The 24,313-nt window shown below is 44.5% G+C and overlaps 2 protein-coding genes across 6 annotated transcripts in view; one reads left to right on the top strand and one right to left on the bottom strand.

Annotated features, from left to right (window-relative positions):
* LOC119850119 (fatty acid amide hydrolase-like) overlaps nucleotides 1–5,316 on the bottom strand; it is a 29,038-nt gene extending 23,722 nt beyond the window's left edge. The window contains exons 1-3 of one of the 3 annotated variants that reach the window (XM_038387876.2): nucleotides 4,986–5,316; nucleotides 4,745–4,801; nucleotides 382–419 (exon numbers count right to left, since the gene is read on the bottom strand). In XM_038387876.2, coding sequence (XP_038243804.1) covers nucleotides 382–419; nucleotides 4,745–4,801; nucleotides 4,986–5,147 — 257 coding nt within the window. In that variant the 5' untranslated portion in view covers nucleotides 5,148–5,316. Of the gene's footprint in view, nucleotides 1–381; nucleotides 420–4,744; nucleotides 4,802–4,985 lie in introns of those variants that run through there. The other 2 variants (XM_043512328.1, XM_043512333.1) reach the window with 2 other exon arrangements.
* A 1,461-nt stretch (nucleotides 5,317–6,777) lies between these two features.
* The window catches only part of CHD1L (chromodomain helicase DNA binding protein 1 like), a 38,756-nt gene continuing 21,220 nt past the window's right edge, over nucleotides 6,778–24,313 (top strand). Inside the window, exons 1-11 of one of the 3 annotated variants that reach the window (XM_038387891.2) lie at nucleotides 6,778–7,011; nucleotides 10,363–10,475; nucleotides 11,346–11,449; nucleotides 11,944–12,058; nucleotides 13,877–13,908; nucleotides 16,558–16,639; nucleotides 17,921–18,083; nucleotides 18,418–18,573; nucleotides 20,890–20,982; nucleotides 21,506–21,602; nucleotides 22,806–22,879. In XM_038387891.2, the coding sequence (XP_038243819.1) occupies nucleotides 6,915–7,011; nucleotides 10,363–10,475; nucleotides 11,346–11,449; nucleotides 11,944–12,058; nucleotides 13,877–13,908; nucleotides 16,558–16,639; nucleotides 17,921–18,083; nucleotides 18,418–18,573; nucleotides 20,890–20,982; nucleotides 21,506–21,602; nucleotides 22,806–22,879 (1,126 nt within the window). In that variant the 5' untranslated portion in view covers nucleotides 6,778–6,914. Of the gene's footprint in view, nucleotides 7,012–10,362; nucleotides 10,476–11,345; nucleotides 11,450–11,943; nucleotides 12,059–13,876; nucleotides 13,909–16,557; nucleotides 16,640–17,920; nucleotides 18,084–18,417; nucleotides 18,574–20,889; nucleotides 20,983–21,505; nucleotides 21,603–22,805; nucleotides 22,880–24,313 lie in introns of those variants that run through there. The other 2 variants (XM_043512313.1, XM_043512315.1) reach the window with 2 other exon arrangements.

The raw sequence follows: 24,313 nt of genomic DNA on the forward strand, positions 1-24,313 counted from the left end.
CCTTATTGCTCTCCTGCCCCTACTAAAGGTGAACAAAAACATCAGTATACCCTGAACTTTGAGAAAGATGAGATTGCTCTTTAGTAAGAAGATATGAGACGGCAGAGAGGCAACCCAAAGGAAGTTTCCAAGCATAAGGTTGGCTGTGAAAAGAAAGGGTTAAATCTTCCCTGACAAAAAATCTGAATATCATCAAATTAGAATTTTTTTAAAAAAGCCAGCAAACACCAGGGCCTCTGCTCAATAGTTCTGCCCACTCTCTTCAGGGCCCTAGGAAAATCCCAAATTACATCGACTTCCCCTTTAAAGAGGTCACTGCTGATACCCCAGATTTGTTAACAATGCAAAACCTCAGAGTGCAGATATGGAACATATTCTTACCTCAATAAGAGCGGCACTACACAAAACTGCCCGAAAGCCTAGACGAGAAAAGAAGAAAGGATGAAAAACAGGTAGATTTAGTTTACAGCTAATTCTGCCTTCGCCCCTCTCTCCTGCAACTGGGAGCGCTAGCTGTGGAGAGCTCTATGCTATAAGGAAATTGTAATACAAACCAAAGATATGAGAATTCCATTCATGCAGTCCTTAAAGGGAAACGGTCAAACAGCTTCAGGCCATAGATTTGGTCCAGGTTTACAGAATCCTGAACATTCCCGATATATGTTCCTTCCATTCACTAGCCAAAATACATCAATACCATCCCTCAGAGGCACAATCCCAAAAGCCATGTGCTCACAGACAAGAAACAAAAAAGTTAAGAAATCTAAGTTCCATCCACGATCCTTGTAGCTTTCTGCACAACAAATTCTGAAGAAAAGAGTTATGAAGCTTATTGAATCCATTGCAAGGAGCTTTCACAATGCCATTAATACTCTGTTGCTCTGATATACCAGTGAACCTGCTCCCCTTCCTCAACCTAGTCATCTCAATAAAGCATTAGAAACGTAAATGTTCCACACTAGGAACGAAGGCACTCGAACTCTATCTTTATGCCTTTGCTAATGTAGCAATATTAACGATTCCAGAGATCAGTCATGTTCTGCCCTGATTTAACAGTACAAGAGTAAGCTTAAAAAATAATTATTGACAGAATACAGGGTAGGGAAAAAGTGTGCTGAAATTTTCTACAGGCATCTCTTATTCTGCGTTTAGATAAAAAGGTAGAAAAGATCAATAGACTAAATTATTAACTTGTATTTATAATAGCTCCTTTCTTCGGAGAGCAACATGTTTTACAAATGTAAACAAAGATTAAACCCCTAAGTCACCTCTGTGAGGTTTGGAAATATTTTCATTCCCATTTTACATATGGGGAAACTGAAGCACAGAGAGGCAATGTGACTAGCCCGGGGCACACAGAGTCAGTTACAGAACTGGGAATAGAGTCCTGGCTCCCAGTACTGTGATTTAGCCATAAAGACAGCTCCATTAAGAAAAATTCCCTGTAGCTAGTTTTCCCTCCCTGTAGTTATCACGCTCAGGAACAAGCCACACAATTAAACAGGGGGAAGGGAGATGTAATTTATGTACCTCTGGCAATAGCTCTTGTACATAGCTTTAAAAAGAAAGCTGCTACACCAACATGTTGTAAAGGCAAAACATTTTACAAAAACCTATTCCGGAGCTGAGGGAACTGCAAATATGTGTTCTGTCTGGTCACGTACAAAGATCACCTTAAACAGGGGGTCAGTCACTTATCCCTATCAGCACTCTGCTGTGCATGAATCACATGATTGTGCCAGGATCAGAGAAGAGATCAGGAGCAGCCAGGGAGGTAGGAATAAATCAATGGACCAAGAAGAGCTTAAAAATTCTCAGGAAACTGGTGAGGTGAGATTTCATTGTTTGGACAGTGGATTCTCAGGTTCATCTGCTGAGGGTAAAATCATAAACAGCTGGAATGTCATGATTTTTTCCATGTGGAAAGGGGTTTTTATATTTGGCCTCAGCTGCAGTCTTTCCCGAATGAGTTCAGAATGTATTGTAAACAAATATTTACCAGTCATGGGGCCCTAGAGAATGCCTGTCTCCACACGGAGCTTCCCCCCCCCCCAAAAGCACCCCACCATTATAGTAGTATAGATCAGCTACTGGTGTTTTAAATAATCATGTCCTCTAAACCTGCTCAGAACAGGGAAATGGCCCTTCTAAAAGGGTGAAGTTTGTTTGATTCCAAAACGTTTTCACTGACAAACCTTAGGTAACTGGACTGGTGAACTTCCCAGTGCAAATTGGTAATGTTCACTGCTTTGTCTACCTACCAGCACCTGTGCTGGTAAAGCTTGATCAGAGTCCTTCTCAGACAGTCAACCAGTTAAACTGGCCATTCTTGTTACAGGAGCCTAGGTTTGTGCGATCTCTCAAAAGAATCACAATGCATGAGTTGCAGAAATGGACAAATCTTGATCACTTTACCCATGTGAATAGCCACTCAGGCTTCAACGTGATTACTTGTGTGAGTGAAGCTAGCTAGATTTGGTCCCATGCAACAGAGATCCCAGTTTTCTTCTTTCAAGCAGCAATTATAAACAGTGAGGGGAAAATACTGGAGTTTTAAATTGTAAAACACACCTCAGTGTCCTCCCACTGACTAGGTTTGGGACTAAAACATAGAATTTGTTTTAAAAAGAAGGGACATGCAAGAGTTTACACAAATTTAAGAAATGGCTTTTCCACAAGGTGATTTTTATTCTTATTCCAATGAAAACTAACAAATAAATAAAACTTCCCCTGCAGTGCTGGAAACCCAAATGACAACTTTTTGCTAGGCATTTCATAGATGACTGGTACTATGTAATCAATCAACAATAGGATGTGAGAATCAGAAAGTGCAACTGTCAGATGCAGAAAGTAAACTATTAAATGCTTTGGGGGCACTGACCATCGTGTGTGTGCACGTATAGCACCTAAGTCAATGGGGGTCTGATCCCAGACTAGGGCTTCTAGAGGATACTGCAGTACAAATCATAAATGATATTTACAACACTCTTACAGTTTTAATGGTTTATCCATGTTGTTGGTAACTTAGAGAAAGGATTTCGGTAAATTAGATGTATTCAAGTCAGCAAAGTCTGATGAAATTCATCCTAGGGTACTTAAGGAACTAGCTGAAGCCATCTTGAAACAGTCCGCAATTATCTTTGAGAACTCAAAGAGGATCGGTGAGGTCCCAGAAAACTGGAGAAGGTCAAATACAGTACCTATCTTTAAGGAAGGGGAACACAGAGTACGCAGGGAATTATAGACGGGTAAACCTAACTTCAATAGCTGGGAAGATACTAAAATAAGTTATTAAACAGTTAGTTTGTAAGCACTTGGAGGATAACAGGATTATAAGGAATAACCAGCATCAATTTGACATTGTGCCAAAGCAACCTAATTTCCTTCTTTGAAGGGGTTACTGGACAAATGGATTTGGGGGACCCAGTAGATAAGTTATATTTTCATTTTAGTAAGGCTTTTGATACAGTCCCACATCACGTTCTTATAAGCAAACTGGGGAAACATTGTCTAGATTAAGTTACTATAAAGTGGATGCATAACTGGTGAAAGATTTTACTCAGAAGAGTAGTTATCAATTGTTTGCTGTCAAACTGGGAAGGTATATCCAGTAGGATCCCACAGGGGTCAGTCTTCAGTCCAGTAGCATTTAATATTTTCAATAATGATTTGGATAATGGAATGGAGAGTATGCTTATAAAATCTGCAGATGACACCAAGGTGGGTGGGGTTGCTAGCACTTCGGAGGACAGGATTAGAATTCAAAACAACCTTGACAAATTGGAGAATTGGTCTGAAATCAACAGGATAAAATTCAAAGAACTAAAGGAGGAAAACTCAAATGCACAACAAAGAGGGGCTAGATGGTAATACTGCTGAAAAAAAAATCTGTGGGTAAGAATGGATGACAAACTGAGTATGAGTCAACAATGAGATGAAGTAGCAAAAAGGACTAATATTCTGGGGTGCATTAACAGGAATGTCATATGTTAGACCCAAGAGGTAATTGTCCTGTTCTATTTGGTAGTGGCGAGGCCTCACACGCCCGAGCAACATATTTATACTGGCCTAACCCCGCCCCCCCCCCATACAGATAGCACTGTGTCAACCTGAGAGCTTTACCTGCCAACATAACTACCACAGGTTTCAGAGTAGCAGCCGTTAGTCTGTATTCGCAAAAAGAAAAGGAGGACTTGTGGCACCTTAGAGACTAACAAATTTATTAGCGCATAAGCTTTCGTGAGCTTGATCAATTTGTTAGTCTCTAAGGTGCCACAAGTCCTCCTTTTCTTTTTATAACTACCACTGGGGGAGATAAATTAACTACATTGAGGGGAAAGCTTTCTCCCATCCTGCCTAGGAGCATCTTCACTTGAGCCCTACAGCCATCCGCTGCAGCGTTTTCAGGGTTGCCCGACCCTACATGGTAGTTCTACAGCTGCCTCGTCCTCACTAGGCTTTTGACAGCGGTGAGCTTTGAGAGAGGTTTAAAAGATTGCCTTCGCCCTCGTGAAGACAAAGCTTTGAGGGGCTCCTTACTTGGACTCCTCCCCTCTCTCAAGCAAAGGGGGTTAATTGAGAGCTGCCTCCCTGGAGAAGGGGAGGCCGTCAGCAATAACAGCTGTAAAGCAGCTGGCAAATGACACAGGTGCCAAATCCCATTCGTGGCGGGGCGGGGCGGGGCGGGGCGGGCTCCTGCCCGCACCTCTCGGGCTGGGGCTCCCGGCGCAGGGCAGGTACTCACCGTGTTAGCCACATGGACAAAGAGGCGCAGCGGGAAGCCGGCCAGCGTGGGACCCCACTGGGGAGAGACAGAGACAGAGACAGAGACAGAGAGAGGGGAGCGCTGCGGGCGGGGACGGGTGGATGGAGCCTCCCCGCCCCGTCGCCCCCGGGGGAGACACCCCAACCCCACCGCCGGAACGGGAGGCAACGCCCACTTTACCCGCCCCCACTCCCCGGCCGGGGCTCAGCCCGGCGCTCACTGCGTCCCGCGGGGGCTGGTGACCGCTGTCCCCGGCCCGGCCCGGCTCCCGGCGGCGGAAGGCGGCGCGGGGGGTCCCGGGGCGGCGCCGCACGAAGCCCAGATAGAAGAGCAGGAGCGCGGCCGCCAGCGAGAGCAGCAGCAGCAGCAGCGGCGGCGCCATGGGGATCCGCAGCAGCCCTCAGGGCCAGGCGCGGGGAGGCTGCAGGGGGAGGAGACGCCTCGCGCAGGAAAGGGAGCACGAGCCAATGGGGGGCGTTTACACGGGAGGAAGAGCGAAGGGCGCGGCGCGGGGCGGGGCGGGGCGATTGGAGGAGGAGGGAGGGGTCGGGTCTGCCCTGCCCTGCCGCTGGGAGGTCGCACAGTAGGGGCGCGCACCGCGCAGGGAAGGGGTGAGGGAATGCACGGGGAGGGGGGTGCACACGGAGGGGCCCAGGAGAAGCGGCGGGGGGTTGCACAGAGGAGGGATAGCAAGGGAGTGTAGCGGGGTGAGGGTTGCACAGGAAAGGGAACGCAGCGGGGGTGGTCTTGCGTTGCACAGAGGGCATATAAGTCAGCCCGGTTGCACGGAGACGGTTGAAGAGGGTGGGACCACGGGAGGCTTGGGTGTATATATTGCACAAGGACGGAAAAAATGCGGTGGGCCCTTGCTCATAGGAGATTGAAGGGGACGCGCGGTGGTGGGTTGCACGGACAGGTTGCAGCGGGAGTGAACGTAATAGGGGTTTGTAGGGGGTAAATGGAAAAAAAAAATTCCCCAATTTCTCTCCTTCCTGCAGTAGGCAGCACTTAGTGCACGATCGCAGTCGATTTCACCGTTTCCCCTGCATAGTCAATTATGCCCCAACCCTTTTGAGCTATACTTGTGTGCAAAACTTTTCATAGCCCTAATCCTTCGATTAACCACCTGATTACCATTATGGTGTGAAGACCAGTTGATCTCAGTGGAACAATTCACATGTATAAAATTAAGCAGGTGCACAGTTGTTAGCAGGCTCAAGGCCTAATCGCTTTTCTCCGTTATGTGTTTTTCCCATAGTAACAGGGGAGAGAAAAATCTATAAAAACAGAGAAAAGGATAGTAAATACAATTGTCACAAAGATTAATGTGTTAAACGTTTTTTCCCTGTGACTTTTTTAATGACTGGGTTTCTAGTTGATGAGTTTGGGGATGCTCGGATGGAAAGGCTAGAGAAATGCAGTGTGTTATAAAGCGAGTTTTAATCTCTTTGTTTCAAACGTCAGACAAGAAACCTGGAATAGGTGAGAAAGCAGAGAACCCTGGGGCTTTGCAAATTCCCCTCCTGAACAGCGATGTTGTGAGTTGAAGCTCTAACGCAGCTTTGCACAGGGATGCTGAGAGCCACTGAACCCAAACTGTAAAAACCCTAGAGACTAACAGATTTATTAGAGCGTAAGCTTTCGTGAGCTACAGCTCACTTCATCGGATGCTTGTGCTCTAATAAATGTGTTAGTCTCTAAGGTGCCACAAGTCCTCCTTTTCTTTTTGCGAATACAGACTAACAGGGCTGCTCCTCTGAAACCTGTAAAAACCCTGTATGATGAAAACCACTTCAAGCCAGGGGGTGCAACAGAACCCCTAGCTCCAGCAGTGTGGTTTTGCACACCTACAAAGCTAGCTTGCATGGAAATAGCAGTTCAGCCACTCATCCAATCAACAGCTGTGAGCTGTGTCTACCCAATGAGGGAAGTCGTCTTGTGAAACCAGCCAATCCAAGACTGCAGGGAGGAGCTGCATAGAGAGTGTGCTTCAATCCGCCAATGAGGTAATTACTCTTACCTGCAGCCTTCCGGGATAATTCTGCTAGGTCAGAGGGGCTTTCCTGTAGCTGCTGCTGGCCTGGGGGAGAGCAGCGCTGCGGGGAGCCACTGGGGTAGCACCCGCGGGGAGGAATATTTGCAGATCGCGATGTCTCACTTCTTCCAGGCCCTGTGCAGTAAACCCACAGCAAGGACGGGCGGGCCAGGCGTTAAAGAGAAGGACTTGCACCAGTGGGGGCTGACAGGTTAGTGGGGATGACTTTTGCTGTCGGAAGAAGTTACTTGTTTGTAGGGTAAAGTAAGTTAAGGATTTGCTGATCCCGAGGGTCTCAGTGTCCCGGGCAGATGGTGTATGAACTGGGGTGAGATTGCAGGCAGTTCTCCCTAAATCAGTGAGAGGTGGCTTAGAACTGGATAGTAATAATACATTACCTGGGGCAGGGCCTGCTGTCAGTTACATTGTTGGAAATCTAAATAAACTCTATTACAGTTAACTAATTGGCCTCTCACAGTTTGTATGGTAACTTAGTCTCTAAGGTGCCCCAAGTACTCCTTTTCTTTTTGCGAATACAGACTAACGCGGCTGCTACTCTGAAACCTTCCACCTTGTGTGTGTGTCTATCTATCTTACTATATGTTCCATTCTGTGCATCCGATGAAGTGAGCTGTAGCTCACGAAAGCTTATGCGCTAATAAATTTGTTCGTCTCTAAGGTGCTACAAGTACTCCTGTTCTTTTAGCTAACCTAGTTAGTCAGGCAGCGCTGTAATTAAGAGCAGAATTCAATTCTGTGGAGTTATTCTGTGATTACACTGGTGTAAACTAGAATTTGGTTTACTCTGCCCATTTTTATGGTTAAGATTTTTTTTTTTTAAATCAAATAAACTGTGCTCTCTTTGTCTCTTCTCATGGAAGTTGTCCAGCTCCCTCGAGCTTGGAGAAAGTAGATGTGCCCACAAAAAAGTTTGAAATGTTACATATCTCACTGAAACACACATGGCAAAATCCTTCCTCTCACATGGAAATAAATTTAAAAAGGGGGAGACGCATTCATTTTGGCAGGGTGACTGGCTCTAAAAATAACAGCCACATGGTTTTGTCTTCTAAAACAATATCCTAGAAAGCAACAACTATTTTTCCACCATCAGCATTTCCAAAAAGAAGATTATTGTAATGTTAGGAAATTGCAGAAATGAAATAAATCCACATTTAATATTCCAGTTCTCTTAGTGTTTCTAACAGTCACTCTCTCTGAAAAAAATACCATCTGTCACAATGCTATGTTTATTTTTTTTCTTGGTCCTGATCAACTGTAATCAGTTAGCACTTATACTAAAGTCTTACAATAATATAGAGACTTGCTGGAGGGAGGCTGGTTTGGGTATGAGACTTTACATTTGATTCTATTCTCTGTTCCCTACTGTAGAGAATGGTTCCCTAACCCACTTGTTACATCTCTAATCCTACAAAGGGTGTAGTTCATCAACCTGCTTCTTCACTTTCTAGTTAGAGCATAGGAGTTGGAATTCCTGGACTCCATTCCTGACTCTTCTACAACACTTCCTGTGGACAAGTCACTTCATTTGTTGGGGCCTAGGTTTCCTTATCTGTGAAATGAGGATAATTCTCACCAACCTCAAAGTAGGCTTGGACGCTTGTTCAACAGGTGTAAGGTGCTTTCTGTTCGTTAGACGGCAGGTGCTAGTGAAGAGATAATCCACTGCAGAGCAATTCTCCAGTCTGCTTGTTTGCACACTCTACATCGCAGCTGGGAGTTATATTTCAATCCACTCTCTGGGTCTTTCACAGAGACAGGGGGAGAGGTTTCACACATTATAGCAAGGAATTAAGGGGTCACAGTATCCAAGCCAAGGTATTGAAGAAAAGAATACAGGTGTCCTTAATTTTTGTTTTTATGTTCAGACTATAAATATAAATTTCTTTGCAGGGGCGGCTACAAAACCGTACTTGCCTTTACTGGGCCCTACCCTGTTTTAGGAAAAGGAAATCCGGCAAATATCTTGCTTAGAAATGATTAACACACCATAGTAAATGCTGAGACTAAGACTTTCAAGAGTCTACGTCTGACTTTAGACACTTAAATCCATATGTGAGCCCCTAAATAAATGGCCTGACTTGAAAACGAGGCTGCATTTCAAGGTGTCTGACTATATATCCAATTACCACTGAGGTGCCAAAATCCACATTTAGGTACTTAAATACATGGCCTGACTTTAGGCACCCACTTTTGAAAATCTTGGCCTAGATGTCTCAAGCTGGGTAACAAATCAACTGAGGATCCTGAAAATTGTGTTCAAAGTGACTATGACCTATACTATGGGGGGAGTTTCTGGCAGAGTTTAGAATGGAGCCCAATTCTTCTGCCCCCCCAGTCCTATGCTTTAACCACAAAATCATCCTCCCTCCCCAATGTAGGCAGGCATAAAGACAGTTCAATAAAATCACCTTATCAAGAGTCTGTTATATTAATGTCTTCAGTGAGTATGAACAGAGCTACATATAGCACAATTGATGACTACAGAGGAGGATGCTAAAGAAATCTGGGAGTGTGTGGATTTATTTATTTCTATTTTAGTTAAAACTCATATAGCAAGAAGTATCCATACAGAAAGCTCCGGGTGCTTTTTACAATGCATAAAACTCACAATAACAAAGCACCAGTAATAGTAAACTTACTAGACCAGAGGTTCTCAACCTTTATCTTTCTGAGGTCTTCCCCGCCCCCAACATGCTATAAAAACTCCACAGCCCACCTGTGCCACAGTAACTGGTTTTCTGCATATAAAAGCCAGTCAGTGTTAGGGGGTAGCAAGCTGGGCAGTTGCCCGGGGCCCCATGCCATAGGGGCCCCCATGAAACTACATTGATCAGGCTTCAGCTCTGGGTGGCAGGGCTCCAGGACCTAGGCTTCAGCCCTGTGCAGTGGGGATTCAGCTTTCTGCCTTGGGCCTCAGCAAGTCTAATTCTGGCCCTACTCGGAGGTCCCACTGAAACCTGCTCGAGGCCCTCTAGGGGCCCCGGACCACTGTTGAGAACTACTTTACTAGACTACCCTATTCCTCAATTTGTTGCCAATAATTATAGTAATCTAAAATACCCCACCTTCAATATTCCCTCAGAAAACTTCAATGTGTTCCATCCCAAACACCAGTGAGAAAAGATGAGCTTTGTCGTAGGTTAACAGACCTGGGGGGGAGGGGGGGAAGTTCCAAAGTTGAGGACCCATCATGGAAAATTCCACTCAAGAATTTCCCTCCTGTTTAATTTGAGGCCATTTGAGGCATCTCCTCCACTGATCTCAGTTGCAGCAGTTTGACTTTTGTAGAGAAGTGATCTACCAAGCCGACAGGTCCCATATCATTTAGGGATTTATTAGTGAAAACCAGTGCCTTAAACTCCACCAATGGCATTGGCTGCAAATACGTTTTCAGGTGAAGTACCGATGCTATGTGTTCTGGGTTAGCAGGCAGGCATATTCTGCACTAGTTTCAGCTTCTGGATAGTCTCTGGATGTAATGCCATGTAAAGTGCATTGCAGTAGGATGTAGCTTTACACCATTTACTTTTATGTCTAGGTATTCAACTCCGTTCCTACCAAATGGAAGGAGTAAAGTGGCTAGTACAGTGCTACGAAATTCAGCGCGGCTGCATCCTGGGTGACGAGATGGGTCTCGGAAAGACTTGTCAGGTGCATTTTTTCATTACTGTGTAGAAAAACAACTTGGCCAAATTTCTGTTTTCCCAGTCATTCCTACAAGAGGAAGAAAAATACCAACAATCAAACCAAGGATCAAATTCTGAAGTGCATACTGCAACGATTAAAGCCTAAATCCTGATTCCTTTAGTGGTTACTCAGGCAAAACTCCCTTTGACCTCAGTAAAGATTTTGCCTGAGTAACGCTCAGTAAGGACTTTATTTATTTTATTTTTATTTTAAGGCAAAATGATCTTCTGTCAGGAGACATTGCATTGAACATTGAAGACAAAAGTAATGATGGCCATACATGAGACACCCCTGTTAAGTTGTAAAAACAACATACTATGAGTGTAATGGTGATGTCATTTTGATGCAAGTCTGGGTAGATAGTTTTATGAAGTTCAGTTCTAGGGTCAGAGAGATAAGTGAAACTTGTAGATTTTTCATATTGATTTTTTGTGACAACATTTTTCAAAATAAGTCTTGCTAGTTTTGGAGAATGAGTCTGACGTTCATGTTAATCTGACAATATTCCATGCATCTTAAATAACAAGTGAATTGTTTTAAACATTGACATAGAGTAGATATTCTTCTATCCTTGTGGGAGAGAAGATTCTTGTGGGAGGGGATTATTGGGTCTGAGTTGTGGCATTCAGACCTAAACTTTTCCATAGTTTAGAGTTCTTTTGATTTTGGATTTATTTATTTATTTACTTACTTATTTTTGGTCCTGTTTTGCTGTAGAGAACCTGCAGGGGCCAGCTGGGAGGCTGTGGGTGTGTTTAGATATAGGGCTATGGTTTGAGTCCATTCTAGTTATTGGAAAATAATCTCCTCTTTGTCTGTCCATGTGTGTTCTAGGCCATTTCTCTGCTTGTTTATTTGACTGGAAAGTTAAACAAAAGGCCATTTCTAATTCTTTGTCCTCTATCTGTGTTGAGCAACTGGAAGGAGGAGCTGGAGAGGTAAGCCTCAGTGATTATATCATCATCTTATATCTTAGCGCTAGGTTTGATCTCGGGGTGCAGGTTGGAGGCTGAATCAGGGCTGAGGCTCAGGTTTGGCAAAACCAAAATCTTGCTGCCTTTATATAAGATTTTTTCAGCTCAAAATGGTGGAAATCCCATGAGACTGGTAGCTGTCACAAGGTTTCCCATCTTGAGCATTAGGAGCCATGAGAGAGTAGCCATTCTCATAAGATTTTTGGAATACTCCAATCAGAACCACCAAATATGATCCAGCCTGGCGCCAAACGCATCTGGGTAGGTTTCGACTCAGTGACTTGAATCCAAACCCAGTCCTCCAAAACCACAAGGCATTTGGATCTGAGTTTGCCGTTTGGGCCTGTCTCTGGTTTATACACTCTTTGATAGTCTAGGTTCAAAGCAGACTACGTCCTTTATTTACATGAAAATCTCAGCCTAGCTCACTACTTTGTTTTTTTTTATAATGAAAACAGATTTGCTCCAGGTCTTTCCTATGTGGCATATGCAGGAGACAAGGAGGAAAGGGCCAAGCTGCAATGGGACCTGAAAGCGCATTCTCATTTCCACATGCTGCTCACTACATATGAGGTACCTGTCAGCAGGCGGGAGCATTACTCACATGCAGAACACAGGTTCATTTCGAGCTGGAGCCTCAGAACAATCACATTTAGTGGAAGCTTCTGCTTGTATTTACTTTCCCCTTCGTCCCATTCAGTAGCTGCTGTAGGATCCTATTCCACATTCCTTACTGAGACAGAACCCTGTTCTCAGGCCTTTCTCCAGTGAAACTCCCATTGAAGGTAATAGGCGTCTGAGCTAAATAAGGAGTGCTGAACAGAGTCCATGATTAGGACCCAGTCTTGCTCTTACTGGTGCCAATGGGAGCAGGATTGGAGTCAGCCAGAACTGGACTGGGTTTAGTCAATGCTTTGGCCTCTCCTGCAGTTATTAAAACAGTGTTCTGTTGCTTAATTATTCTTGAGGGGAAAATAAAAATCTTCTTCATTATAAATCGCTCCAACGGGAGTGATTTAGCACCATTCGTTCAATCCATTTTAAAAAATAAACAAACACATCTACATCTATCTAGTAGTGGTGAAAAGTCCCCATTAGCTTCCGACATCTGATTTCTCTGACCTTCCTTTATTGCTTCTGCCCCTTTGCTTCCCCTGTTTTGGGGTCTCTCGCTTTCTCTTCCCCCTTAGATTGTATCTGTTTGTCCCATGCTGTCCCCTCTGACCCTGCCCACCTTTCCACTCTCACTCCTTGATCCTGTCCATGCTATGAGAATATTTATCCTGAGGGCACTAAAGGGAGGGGGACTTTCACATTGGAGCAAGCTTGAGAAAGTCCTACCTATCCATGCATGAATTCACTTGACTAGTATTTCTCTTTGCTTGCTGTTGCCAGTGGTGAGGTCTGTGCTTTTAATAAGGGCTTTCTTCTTGACAGAGCCCAGCTTCTCCTCCTTTTTGAAGGTGGACAGTGTGTGTGCTTGTGACATTAGCAAGTAATTACAATGCCACAAATTCATCATTATCACTTATTTTAATGCAGGGTCAATGAGGAGGGAAAATGGGACATGGAGGGGAGATAGATAACATCACTAGTTCTCAAATGTGGGAAGAAACATTATGTGAGAAAACATGACAGAAGTGAAAAGACTTTGCTGAGAGCCGGTCCTGCCAGGGGCAGTTAGGGGACAGGGAGCAGGGGGCGGGGTGGTCGGGGAATAGCGGGGGTTGGATGGGGTTGGGGTCTCGGGGGCCTGTCAGGGGGCAGGGGTGTGGATGGGGGCAGGGCAGTCCAGGGACGGGGAGCAGGGCGGGTTGGATAGGTGTGGGAAATGTGGGGGGCCTGTCAGGGGGTGGGGGTGTGGATAGGGGTTGGGGCAGTCAGGGGACGGGGTGGGTTGGATGGTGGTGGGGTCCAGGGGGTCGGTTAGGAGTGGGGGGTGCCAGGAGAGGGCGGTCAGGGGACAAGGAGCGGGGGGTGGGTTCTGAGGAGGGCAGTCAGGGGGCGGGAAGTGGGTCAGGGTGGGATGGGGGCAGGGACTAGGCTGTTTGAGGGGCACAGCCTTCCCTACCCGGCCCTCCATACAGTTTTGCACCCCGATGTGGCCCTTGTGCCAAAAAGTTTGCCCACCCCTGCTCTAAATTCTTCCTGCAGTTTCAATTCTCTTTCACTTTCTCTCCTATTCTGTTGTGTAGTCTTTTATGCTGTTAAGTAGCTGCCATATTCCACTCAAGAAGCAGCGGCAGTTCAAGGGTTGGTGAAGTGATCCTTGTCTGTGAACTGTTATATACCAGTTTGTTATATTAGTAAATAACTTTAGGATATCTTCAGTGGAGAGGCACTATGTAACTGTAAGGCATTGTGTGTAAAACTGATTTTGTTTGATTACAGATTTGCCTAAAAGATGGAGCATTTCTAAAATTGTGAGTTTATTTTTATTTTACTAGAATTTATACAATAGGTCTGTCAACAGTTTGTCTAGGCACATTGATATGAGGTCACGGTTCTGTTGTTCCACATGAGTCATTGACACTCTTCTTTGATTATTAGAGTTTTTCTTCTAGCAACATTTAGTGAAGGATCTTTTCACTTTCAGCCACATTGTACATGAGCAGTCCCCCCACTCCCAGCCTCTAAAAGAACAATTTTCAAGCAGATGAAATAGTAAATGTTGTGCACTGGTCACATGTAACGGGCATAAAAGGAGTGAGTGGATTTTTGCTCCCAGAGAGCAAGCAATAGCACCAATAGAAGATAGTACATAGCAGTACATAGAGTAACATTCTGGTAAAAAGAAAAGGAGTACTTGTGGCACCTTAGAGACTAACAAATTTATTAGAGCATAAGCTTTCGTGAGCTACAGCTCACTTCATCGGTTGCATTCGATGAAGTGAGCTGTAGCTCACGAAAGCTTATGCTCTAATAATTTTGTTAGTCTCTAAGGTGCCACAAGTACTCCTTTTCTTTTTGCGAATACAGACTAACACGGCTGCTACTCTGAAACCTGTCATTCTGGTAAAAGTGGCTGCAGTGGTTTAGATCAGTGGTCCTTAACCTATTTATCATTGTGGGCCGCAGGTTGAGACCCAGGGTGCCCCCACAAGCCTCCCACAGATCCCTATGCCTAGCGTCCCCTGCCCAGAGACCCCTTCACAGAGTGGAGCCAGGAGTGGAGCCCCAGGTGCTGGGGCAGGCAGCAGGGACCCCGAACCCTGCTGTGTGGGGCCAGGCAGCCCCCACCGTGACTCCAGACCCCACCGTGCAGGCCAGACAACCTTTAGCACACAGCTGGGCTGCAGCTGTGTGCTAATTGGGCCGCATGTGGGTTGAGAACCACTGGTTTAGATGACAGGTACAAACTTTGATGAAAGTGAATTGCATTATCATATGGTTAGGATCATAACCTAAACTGTATCACATCACATTGCCAGTCCAGCAGATCCTGCTCTTTGAGTAGTTATCTCACTTTCTGGTGAGATCTGTATTTTATTAGTATAACCAATTAGCGGCAGGTATTTCTGTCATGATCACAGAAGATTTTGCATAATGCTGCATTTGTACTTGGGAAGGAATTTGGATATCTTATAACAACAATGCTGATGCCTTATAATACAAACACTTAGTTATGAATTCTGGAGGCAATCCCATCTGATGAATGCTTCAGGGACTCAGTCAGAGTCAAAAAAAAACAAAAAACCCTTGCCCCGCTCCATCCCTTCAGCCTCAGTTCACAACTAGTCAGGTATATGATGGGGCTCCTCTGAAGCACCAAGTATTAGCCACTGCTATAGGCAAGATGCTGGGCTTGATGAACACATCATCGTAGAATCCATGTCTTGAGCTGTTAATTAACACACCGTGAAATATTTTGTGTATATTGTAAAAAAAATAAAGCCATGGAGAATGCAGTTCAGTCCTCCTCGTTCCAAGTGACATTCTGCTTAATTCCATATCGTTTTGTGTGATTTACACCATCAGCGCAGTATGTAGAGTAAAGAATGTCGGGAAGTTAAGTGATTTGCCTGTTATCACATAAACATCAGGCTCAGGACCAGTCTCTTGGTTCTCAGGCCAGTGCTTAACCCACGAGGCCTCATTTCCCCTTCAAGAAATGTCACTCAAATTCTTTGAGCCTGAATTGTTCCATATGAAAAATATGGCTAATAATAACAGGTTTCAGAGTAGCAGCCGTGTTAGTCTGTATTCACAAAAAGAAAGGAGGACTTGTGGCACCTTAGAGACTAACAAATTTATTTGAGCATAAGCTTTCATGACCTACAGCTAAATTTGTTAGTCTCTAAGGTGCCACAAGTACTCCTTTTCTTATGGCTAATAATAATAATACTTCACATGTTTTCATCTGTAGACCTCGGAGCACATTACAGAGGTGGGTAGGGATGCAGTGCAGCCTGCCTTAAGAGCGTGCTTTACAAGCTTAACAAATCAAATGATATGCTGTATATCCTCAGCACATGATTTTCAAAGGCTCACTTGGCCAAGTGGAAAGCCACCTTCCTCCATAACAAGGCTGTGACGTAATTCTCAGTCAGGTCTGTTAACCTGCGAAAAGGCCGGCTTCTACCCCAGCTGTTCAAAAATTGTTCACAGGAATATTTGTTTATAATGGAAAAAAGCGTAATTTTTTTTTTTACTCCGTGAAAAGCAGCTGAACTGTTCCCCCATGTCCCCACCCTCATTTTATCCCCAAAAGTTCATCTTTGGGCAGACACACAGCCCTGGGAAGTTTCAGGCTTGAAAGGTGACTGTTGCAGAGAGTAATGAGTGATGGAAATGAGAGGGGAGAATGGAAAAGGTTTTACAACTTGAAATATAGATTGCTATGAGGTATCCATTACACCAAGAAATGCACATGAGTAGCAAACGTTAGGTGAAGATCTGATTTCCACTGCCCGCCCCCTACGATATTCAGAGGATTTTAGATCCTGGGTCTTAATTGAGGGCCATCTCCAGTATAGATGTAGAGAGACGCAGCTGATACTGATCTTTTCATATTGTCAAGAATTATTTGAATTTTAAATGAAAACTGTACTTTCTATTAATTTATTTTACAGTTTTAACTGGGCTGCTCTGATTGTGGATGAAGCCCACAGGTTGAAAAACCAGAACTCACTGCTGCACAAAACCCTTTCAGAGGTAAAAAAGAGCCCAACAGCCTTTTAGCAATTAAAGGACTTTTCTCCCCTTTAAAGGATACAGGTTCATTATTTATGTTATCACTAACCTTCATCATGTTTGTTCATCTGTGGGCCTGATCCAGTTCCTCTCAAAGTCAGTAGATAGGCTCCCATTGTCTTCAGTGGCAGATGGATTGAGCCCTATGCTGCCAATGGATTGGGACCGGGAACTTGTCTCACATTCTGACTCACGTTTGGGCTTCAGAAGTTTGAGCAATGTGAGAAAAGGATTAATATAAAGAAGCTGTAAATGGCGTGGAACTAAATCACAGCCAGGTGACAATCTGCATCAGGAGTCTGTATTTCTGTTATGAATTATTAAAAACAACAAAGTGAGGTAGCCATGAGATTGGAATTCTTGTCCAGTGGTGAGTGCAGGGGACCATGACTCCTCAGGTCTATTTCTGTGGTCTTGCTATGTGACCTTGGTTAAGTCACTTTTCTTCATTGAAGTCAGTGGAGTTGTTCTCCATTTATCCAGGTGTGCCAGATCCAAATCTGCCCCAGTAGGAGCACATCCAAGGGCAGAATATGCTAAGGGCAATATTTTCTATTATTTCTGATCAGTTTTGTTCCTAGTTCCAGAATGGTCTTTGTTAATGCTAAAAGATAAGCCCAATCCCACCTTCATTCTGCTCACCTAGGTCCAATTTTTAAACTTGGTGGGAATTTTATGAAGTATTAAACTTGCCATAGTGATAGCCGTGTTCCCCAGACTAAGTACAGGGAATGCTGCAAATAGCACAGTGCAGATAAATATCAACATTATGAGAGCTGGTCTGAAAACAGGAGAGCAGAGTGTGGATTTTGTGTAATTTCATTTTGGTGTTTTGATTTTTGTAGAAATGTTCCAACCAGCTCTAGTTATTTAACACAGTGCACGTGGTTTGTGCATATCGTGCAACAGAGCTCAAGAGTTTAATGGCACCATATATGGCCTTCATTCTCCTCTTGCTCATACATGTTTTGTGCTCTGGTATAACTCCATTAACTTCAGAGGAGTTGCACCTGATTTACATCAGAGTGTTTGAGAGGAGAATCAGGCCCTGTAAGTTTGTTTATTACTCCAGATCTTGAGTTTGCTGGCTTCCACTGAAGTTGCAGAGTTCTGCAGGTACCTCTCTACTAACTGTCAGATTTTGGTTGTGTGGGAGAGTAGTGAAGGGGGCTTGTGTGGCAAGTGACTTTTCATTCCAATTGCATGTTGCAATTCATTTTACTTTATCTTTGCTTATTTCAGTTTTCAGTGGGCTTCAGTCTCCTGCTCACCGGCACTCCTGTTCAGAACAATCTCCAGGAGCTATACTCCCTACTCAGTTTTATTGAGCCTGACATCTTTCCTAAAGAGCAAGTGGAAGAGTTTGTTCAGTGTTACCATGGGATTGAAAAGGAGAGCAAGCCAGGCAAGTAATGAGTCATAAAACGTACTTGAGGGTCAGTGCTGTCAGCTGGTTAGAGCAGGGGATTGGGTATTGGGACTTTGGGGTTTGCTTTCTCTGAAACTGATTAGCTGTGAAACAATGCTGCCTACATCAGCATGTAGGTGCCTTCATATGTGTTTAGGTACCTACCTTTAGGCAGCCACGTTTGCTTCAGTTTCCCCTTCTATAAAATAGGGAAAATACTTACATCTCACAAGATGGGGTGAGGTTTCATGAATGTTTGTATAAAAAATAAAGTGCAAGAGACATTCCTTTACACTTAATTCATTTATTGCAACGTTTTTTTCCCAAACAGCCAAAGAATTGCACAGTCTTCTGCAGCCCTTCTTGCTTAGGAGGGTGAAGGCTGAGGTCGCAGCAGAGCTGCCTAAGAAGGTGGAAGTGGTTCTGTATCATGGGATGTCAGCCCTGCAGAGAAAATACTACAAGGCTATTTTGATGAAAGATCTAGGTAATTAGAGCATTTTGAGGGGTTGGACCTAATCAGTTTATTTAAAAGCAAAATTAGTTCCCTTTTGTAAATCCATGCGCTCTTGTAGTGAAATGGGAGATGCATTAGCATTCAGAACATGCTCTGAATGATTGTGCTGAGTTCAGTTTTCTGAATGATCATTTGATAAGCAAGTAATATTAAAATTGGGGATTAATCTCAGCCTCAAAATTTAAAGCCTGATGCAAACTTTCCTAAGGTTCATGGCTGCTTGATTCTGGGCTTTTGGTTTGGTCCACTGGCGTTTGGATCTGCACTTTCCCAAAGTGTGGAAGCAGTCAATCTCAGGATTCCGGTTGGGGCCGATCTCTAATTAAAATACAGTTAAAGATCTTCAGAAATATCTTTAGTATCACCAGTTAAACCATCCTTCAATCACATGTGTTAACACCCACCCAAACACCCTTGTAGATTCTTCACCTTCATAGATTCATAGATACTAAGGTCAGAAGGGACCATTCTGATCATCTAGTCCGACCTCCTGCACAACACAGGCCACAGAATCTCACCCACCCACTCCTACGAAAAACCTCACCTATGTCTGAGCTATTGATGTCCTCAAATCGGGGTTTAAAGGCTTCAAGGAGCAGAGAATTCTCCCTCAGGTGACCCGTGCCCCATGCTACAGAGGAAGGCGAAAAACCTCCAGGGCCTCTCCAATCTGCCCTGGAGGAAAATTCCTTCCTGACCCCAAATATGGCAATCAGCTAAACCCTGAGCATATGGGCAAGATTCACCAGCCAGATACTTCATAACAAACTCCCTTGTACTTCTAATATATAAGCAATCAAAATGAACAAACCATTTCTGCTAATTTGCACTCAGATGTTCATTCCTTATTCTGACCTCATACACTTTCCTGTGTGAATGCTACATTATGCTGTGAGGGACGAAGGCACAGGAGGTCTGGCCTAACGGTTACAGCTGGGCTGAGGTCTGCCCACCAGGGACGGTAGTCGACACGCAGGAGCTGGAGGGATCTCAAGAGCTAGATTCAATAAACAAGAGTCAGGGTCAGAGTCAGGCTTGAGTCAGAGGCCAGAGATCAGAGGCAGTACCGGGTTAGAATCGAGAAGTAGGAATTCGGGTCAGAGTCAGGCTGGAGTCAGAGACTGGGAGATCAAGCAAAGTCTGGCATTGCAGCAGGGTGGAGTCCGTGTGGTTGTCCAGACAACTTCCTGGGGGAACCCCTGGGGTTAAATAGGATGCTGGGCCAGTCAGGGGGCTGCAGGGTACCATCACTCTAGGTCTCTTTGGCAGCACTTCCTGCGGTGCCTACTCTCCATAGTGCTCCCGGGTTGTACCTCTGCATGGCCTCCCAGTGGCACTGTGGGAATATCGACTGTCCCAGGCTCTGCAGACCCAGCTTGTAGTCCCTGGGTCCTTGTATCTACAAACTACCAGCATGCTACTGCTCAATGCACCAGAGAGCTGAGGCCACAGTGCCAGGGGAGCCTTTCAAGTGCTGATGTGGAGTGCAGAGGGAATGTGCTTGCCCCAGGCCATTCCTGCAACAGACACGCATAATCTTCTTCCCTTTCCACTCTCAGCCTCCTCCACACATCCCCTTGTAACCTCCGCACAGCCTCCCCAAAGCCCCGCTGAGCATCACTTCTCCCTACAGGCCCACGCATTCTTCTGGCCCTCATCCTCATAGTCTCCCTATGGTTCTGCTGTCAAGAGCTGAGACAGCAGCACCAAGCTTCTTATGGAAAGCTCAACATCCCATACCTTCTTAGAGCCTCGCCTCTTTCCCCTCCTCCGACCAGCCTGTCTCTCTGGCCCCTCGCAGGCTGTGAGCAGAGCTGGGAAGTAAGGTTGGCGGCACCAGAGAACACAGGTGGTGGCTGTGCAGATCTTGACGCTGCTGCCAGCTTTTCCTTCCAGTACCCACATGTGTTATACCAAGTAACTTGATTTGTTAATTTGGAAAATGTCAAATCCCTGAGCTGTGAAGTGGCAGGGACTGTGACTCTCTAACTAGAGTCTCAGGGAAAAATTTCCAACAAGATACCACTTTTCAGTGTTTCCTCTGCCAAAGTGGGTAAATATTTGACCAAAAAAATATGAGTGAAAACTCAGTTGGTGCATGAAGAGGGAGTGTGTTAAATTTGGAACCTAAATTTGAACAGTAAAGTGTACCATTGAGACTTTTCCCTTCTCTGTTGTAAACCTGTAGAGCTATGCTCGGTGTCCAGATAATTCCAGTCACTACATTTACAGTGTATCCCCAGAGCTCTTGTTGAATGGGTTTGCCGTTTCAATTTTGTGTTTCAGATGCATTTGAAAATGAAACAGGGAGGAAGGTTAAACTTCAGAATGTCTTAATTCAGCTTCGAAAGTGTGTAGCCCACCCATACCTGTTCAGTGGTGAGAAAGAACTCTTCTCTGTTTGAAAGTAACTAAAAATTGTCATAGGATATGAGCCAATTTTCTTCAAACATGGCTTGTTTTGTAGATTTCATTGACACTTAAAAATTGAGTCAAGCCTGAAGACTGTATGTAAGATTGTATGATAAATTACAATCCGTATTAATTGACTAATAGTGATATATATAAAGGGGACTCTGTTTCAAGGATAAGCCTATGTCAAGGCTGAGCTTTCAGCCTTAACTCTGCACTTGTTTTCTTTTGAGTGCTTGATTTCTCAGCCTAAGCAATGCATTCACACTAGTTTGTTGACATGGAATCATTACTATAGTGTTCCTACTAGATAGCAAAGCACTGTCAGTTTTGAAGCCGGAATCCAGGCTATTACCTAGTTCTGTTTAGCCACAGATGTGCAAATTGTGAATTACCATACATGACACTGGGGTAACTTGGGGTGACCCTGGAGGCCCTCGCTATCTTGGTCTACTAGTGGTACTGCCTCTGAGACTTTCTTCCCTTCCAGGTGTTGAACCAGAGCCCTTTGAAATTGGAGACCACCTCATCGAAGCCAGTGGGAAACTGTGCTTGTTAGACAAACTCCTTTCTTTCTTGTATGCTGGGTATGTGGTGTTACTGAGCTTTACTTGTGGGGGTCTAGATAAGCCTTGCTGGGAAAAGCAAACTAATTTATTCATGACTGTTACCCACATAACACCAAGAAACGAACACTGTAGTGGTCCAGTTAATTGATGCTGAATTACTGACAGCTCTACAGAAGTAATTACAATGTTGCAGCTACATTAAGGATGACCAAGGAACTTTAAAAGGTTTGAAGCTTCCCTTTAAAAGAACCCAGAATACTGGCTGCTTCTCTGCATTTATTCAAACCTCTTCTGTCTTCCAAGTTTGGGCTGGAAATCCTGGAAGAACAAGTTGTCTTACATGATGTTTCATGCTTCTGTTTTGGCCACAGATTCAAGAGAACAGATTTTCATGCTGTGCTTCAGTTCCTCTGGGCCAAGGAAACACAACTATGCAGTCAAAATGAAAAATAGTCATAAGTGGTGGCGGGGGGAATCCCCAAACCTAAGAATTGGGACAAATCAAAGCCTGGAACACACACACCAAAGATATGGGATTTGAGATCTGGATTCAGATTCTGGAACTTAACTTTGGTGGCTTCAGAATCGGGAATTGAAGTTTTAGATACTTGCACCATCTCCCAGGAGAGAGCTAACCAAACCAGGACACACTTCAAATCGACTTTTCGTGCAGGATGTGACACAGTTCCTCCTCCATGATACAAAGTGTTACCAAACAAGAGAATCTTAACTAGCATGCAGTTCCCCTCTGACAGCTTCCTTAGGAAGTCCTTAAACCAACATTTTAAAGCAAAAATGAAACGTTTAAAGTGGCTGGGATGATTTTGCTTCTCTGCTGGACAGCAGCGTTGGGGAGCGAGACAGAGTGTGCGTGCGTGCGTGTCTCTCCGTCCCCGGGTCCTGTGCCACAAAAACTCTCAGGACCCATGGGCCTGCTGCACCTAAAAAATGATGCTAGACAGTATCAACTGGCTTGAATAGAGTGCTGTCACAGTATAAGGCACACGGCACAGGTCTGGAATCCAGAAGACCTGAGCTCTAGCTCCAGCTCTGCTACTAACTCACTCTATGATCTTGGCAAGTCATTTTATATTTGAGGAAACTGAAATCACACAATGTTTGGACTAAATATACTCCTGTATATTAAACTAAGCTAACCTTGTCTATCGCTCTGCTACAAAAGGTACATTGAATTTACGGGATTTCACTTTATTTCTGCAGTGGTCATCGGGTCTTGCTGTTTTCTCAGATGACTCGGATGCTGGATGTTCTGCAAGACTTCATGGACTATAGAGGTGAAATACTTGTATTCTTGGAGCAGCTGTCTTGGCAAATTTGTCTTTTATCAGTTACAGTGATGCTGTACCCGACTGATCCTTGCATGACAGAGAGGGGACCATAATACTGGGGACTTATTTCTAGTAGGCAGAAGGAGTTTTCTTGCTGTGTCTGATTGCTTGTGTGACGTTGGGCAAGTCTCTTCAGTTCTCTCTGCTTCAGTATCGTAGGCGCCAACTCTGTGGGGCTGGTGCACCCATGGGGAAAAAGCAGCCAAGCTCCCCGCCCCTGCTCACCTCCACCTCTGCCTCTTCCCCTGAGCATGCCGCATCCCCATTTCTCCTTCCAGTGCTTGCCACTGCAAAACAAGCTCGGAGGCAGTGGGGGGGAATGTGGCACATTCAGGGGAGGAGGCGGGGCCGGGGCGGGGATTTGGGGAAGGAGTCCAATAGGGGCAGAGTTGGGACGGGGACTTTGGGGAAGGGGCAGGGGCAGGATGGGGCAGGTGGTTGAGCGCCCACCAGCGCCAGGAGAAGTTGGCGCCTATGCTATTGTCATCTGTGAAAGTAGGATAATAAAGATGTTACGAGGTTCAATGAGATCAGAGAGCTTTGAAATCCTTGAATGAAAGACAAATGAAGGCCAAACCCTTTCCCTCACTCCCCCATCCTTTGCTATACGATTAGGGTAAGATTCTGCTTTCTAATACCTTAAACTAAATGAATGCAGGTTTAGTGGTCATAGGATATATTCAGTCCTTGTGTCAGTGAGTGCAACACTATTAATTTCAGTGGAGTTACAGCTAATTACCCGAGGGCCTGAACTTGGTTTATAACACCCTGACATTTCATGGTGATACAATGCTATTTGCTTTACACTGTGCCATGATGCAATAGTCATCCTGTAATGGTGCTGGCTCCGAAGAGCCCTGTGCTTCAGGACTCTCCCATATATTCTGATCTTAGCTGCAGAGCTATAAATCCAAAGTAACTCCAGTGAAATCAATAGATATATTCCTGATTTACACCACTGTGAATTAAATAAAAATCAGGTCATGTAGCCTACACCAGGAAATGAACTTATTGCTGAAAACCCGTTGTTAGCAATATGTCCCCTTGAAAATCATGTAAGTGCAAGGGTAGACAGGATCCCATCATTTCTGGCAATGTTACCAGACGTGTTCTTGAGACATGTGATATTTTCTTTCATTTCAATCCATGAGGCTTTATGCCAGGAGTCGGCAACCTTTCAGAAGTGGTGTGCTGAGTCTTCATTTATTCACTCTAATTTAAGGTTTCGCGTGCCAGTAATACATTTTAACATTTTTAGAAGGTCTCTTTCTATAAGTCTATAATATATAACTAAACTATTGTTGTATGTAAAGTAAACAAGGTTTTTAAAATGTTTAAGAAGCTTCATTTAAACTTAAATTAAAATGCAGAGCGTCCCAG

Source organism: Dermochelys coriacea, chromosome 1 (genome assembly GCF_009764565.3).
Source record: "Dermochelys coriacea isolate rDerCor1 chromosome 1, rDerCor1.pri.v4, whole genome shotgun sequence".
Classification (NCBI taxonomy): Eukaryota; Metazoa; Chordata; order Testudines; family Dermochelyidae; genus Dermochelys; species Dermochelys coriacea.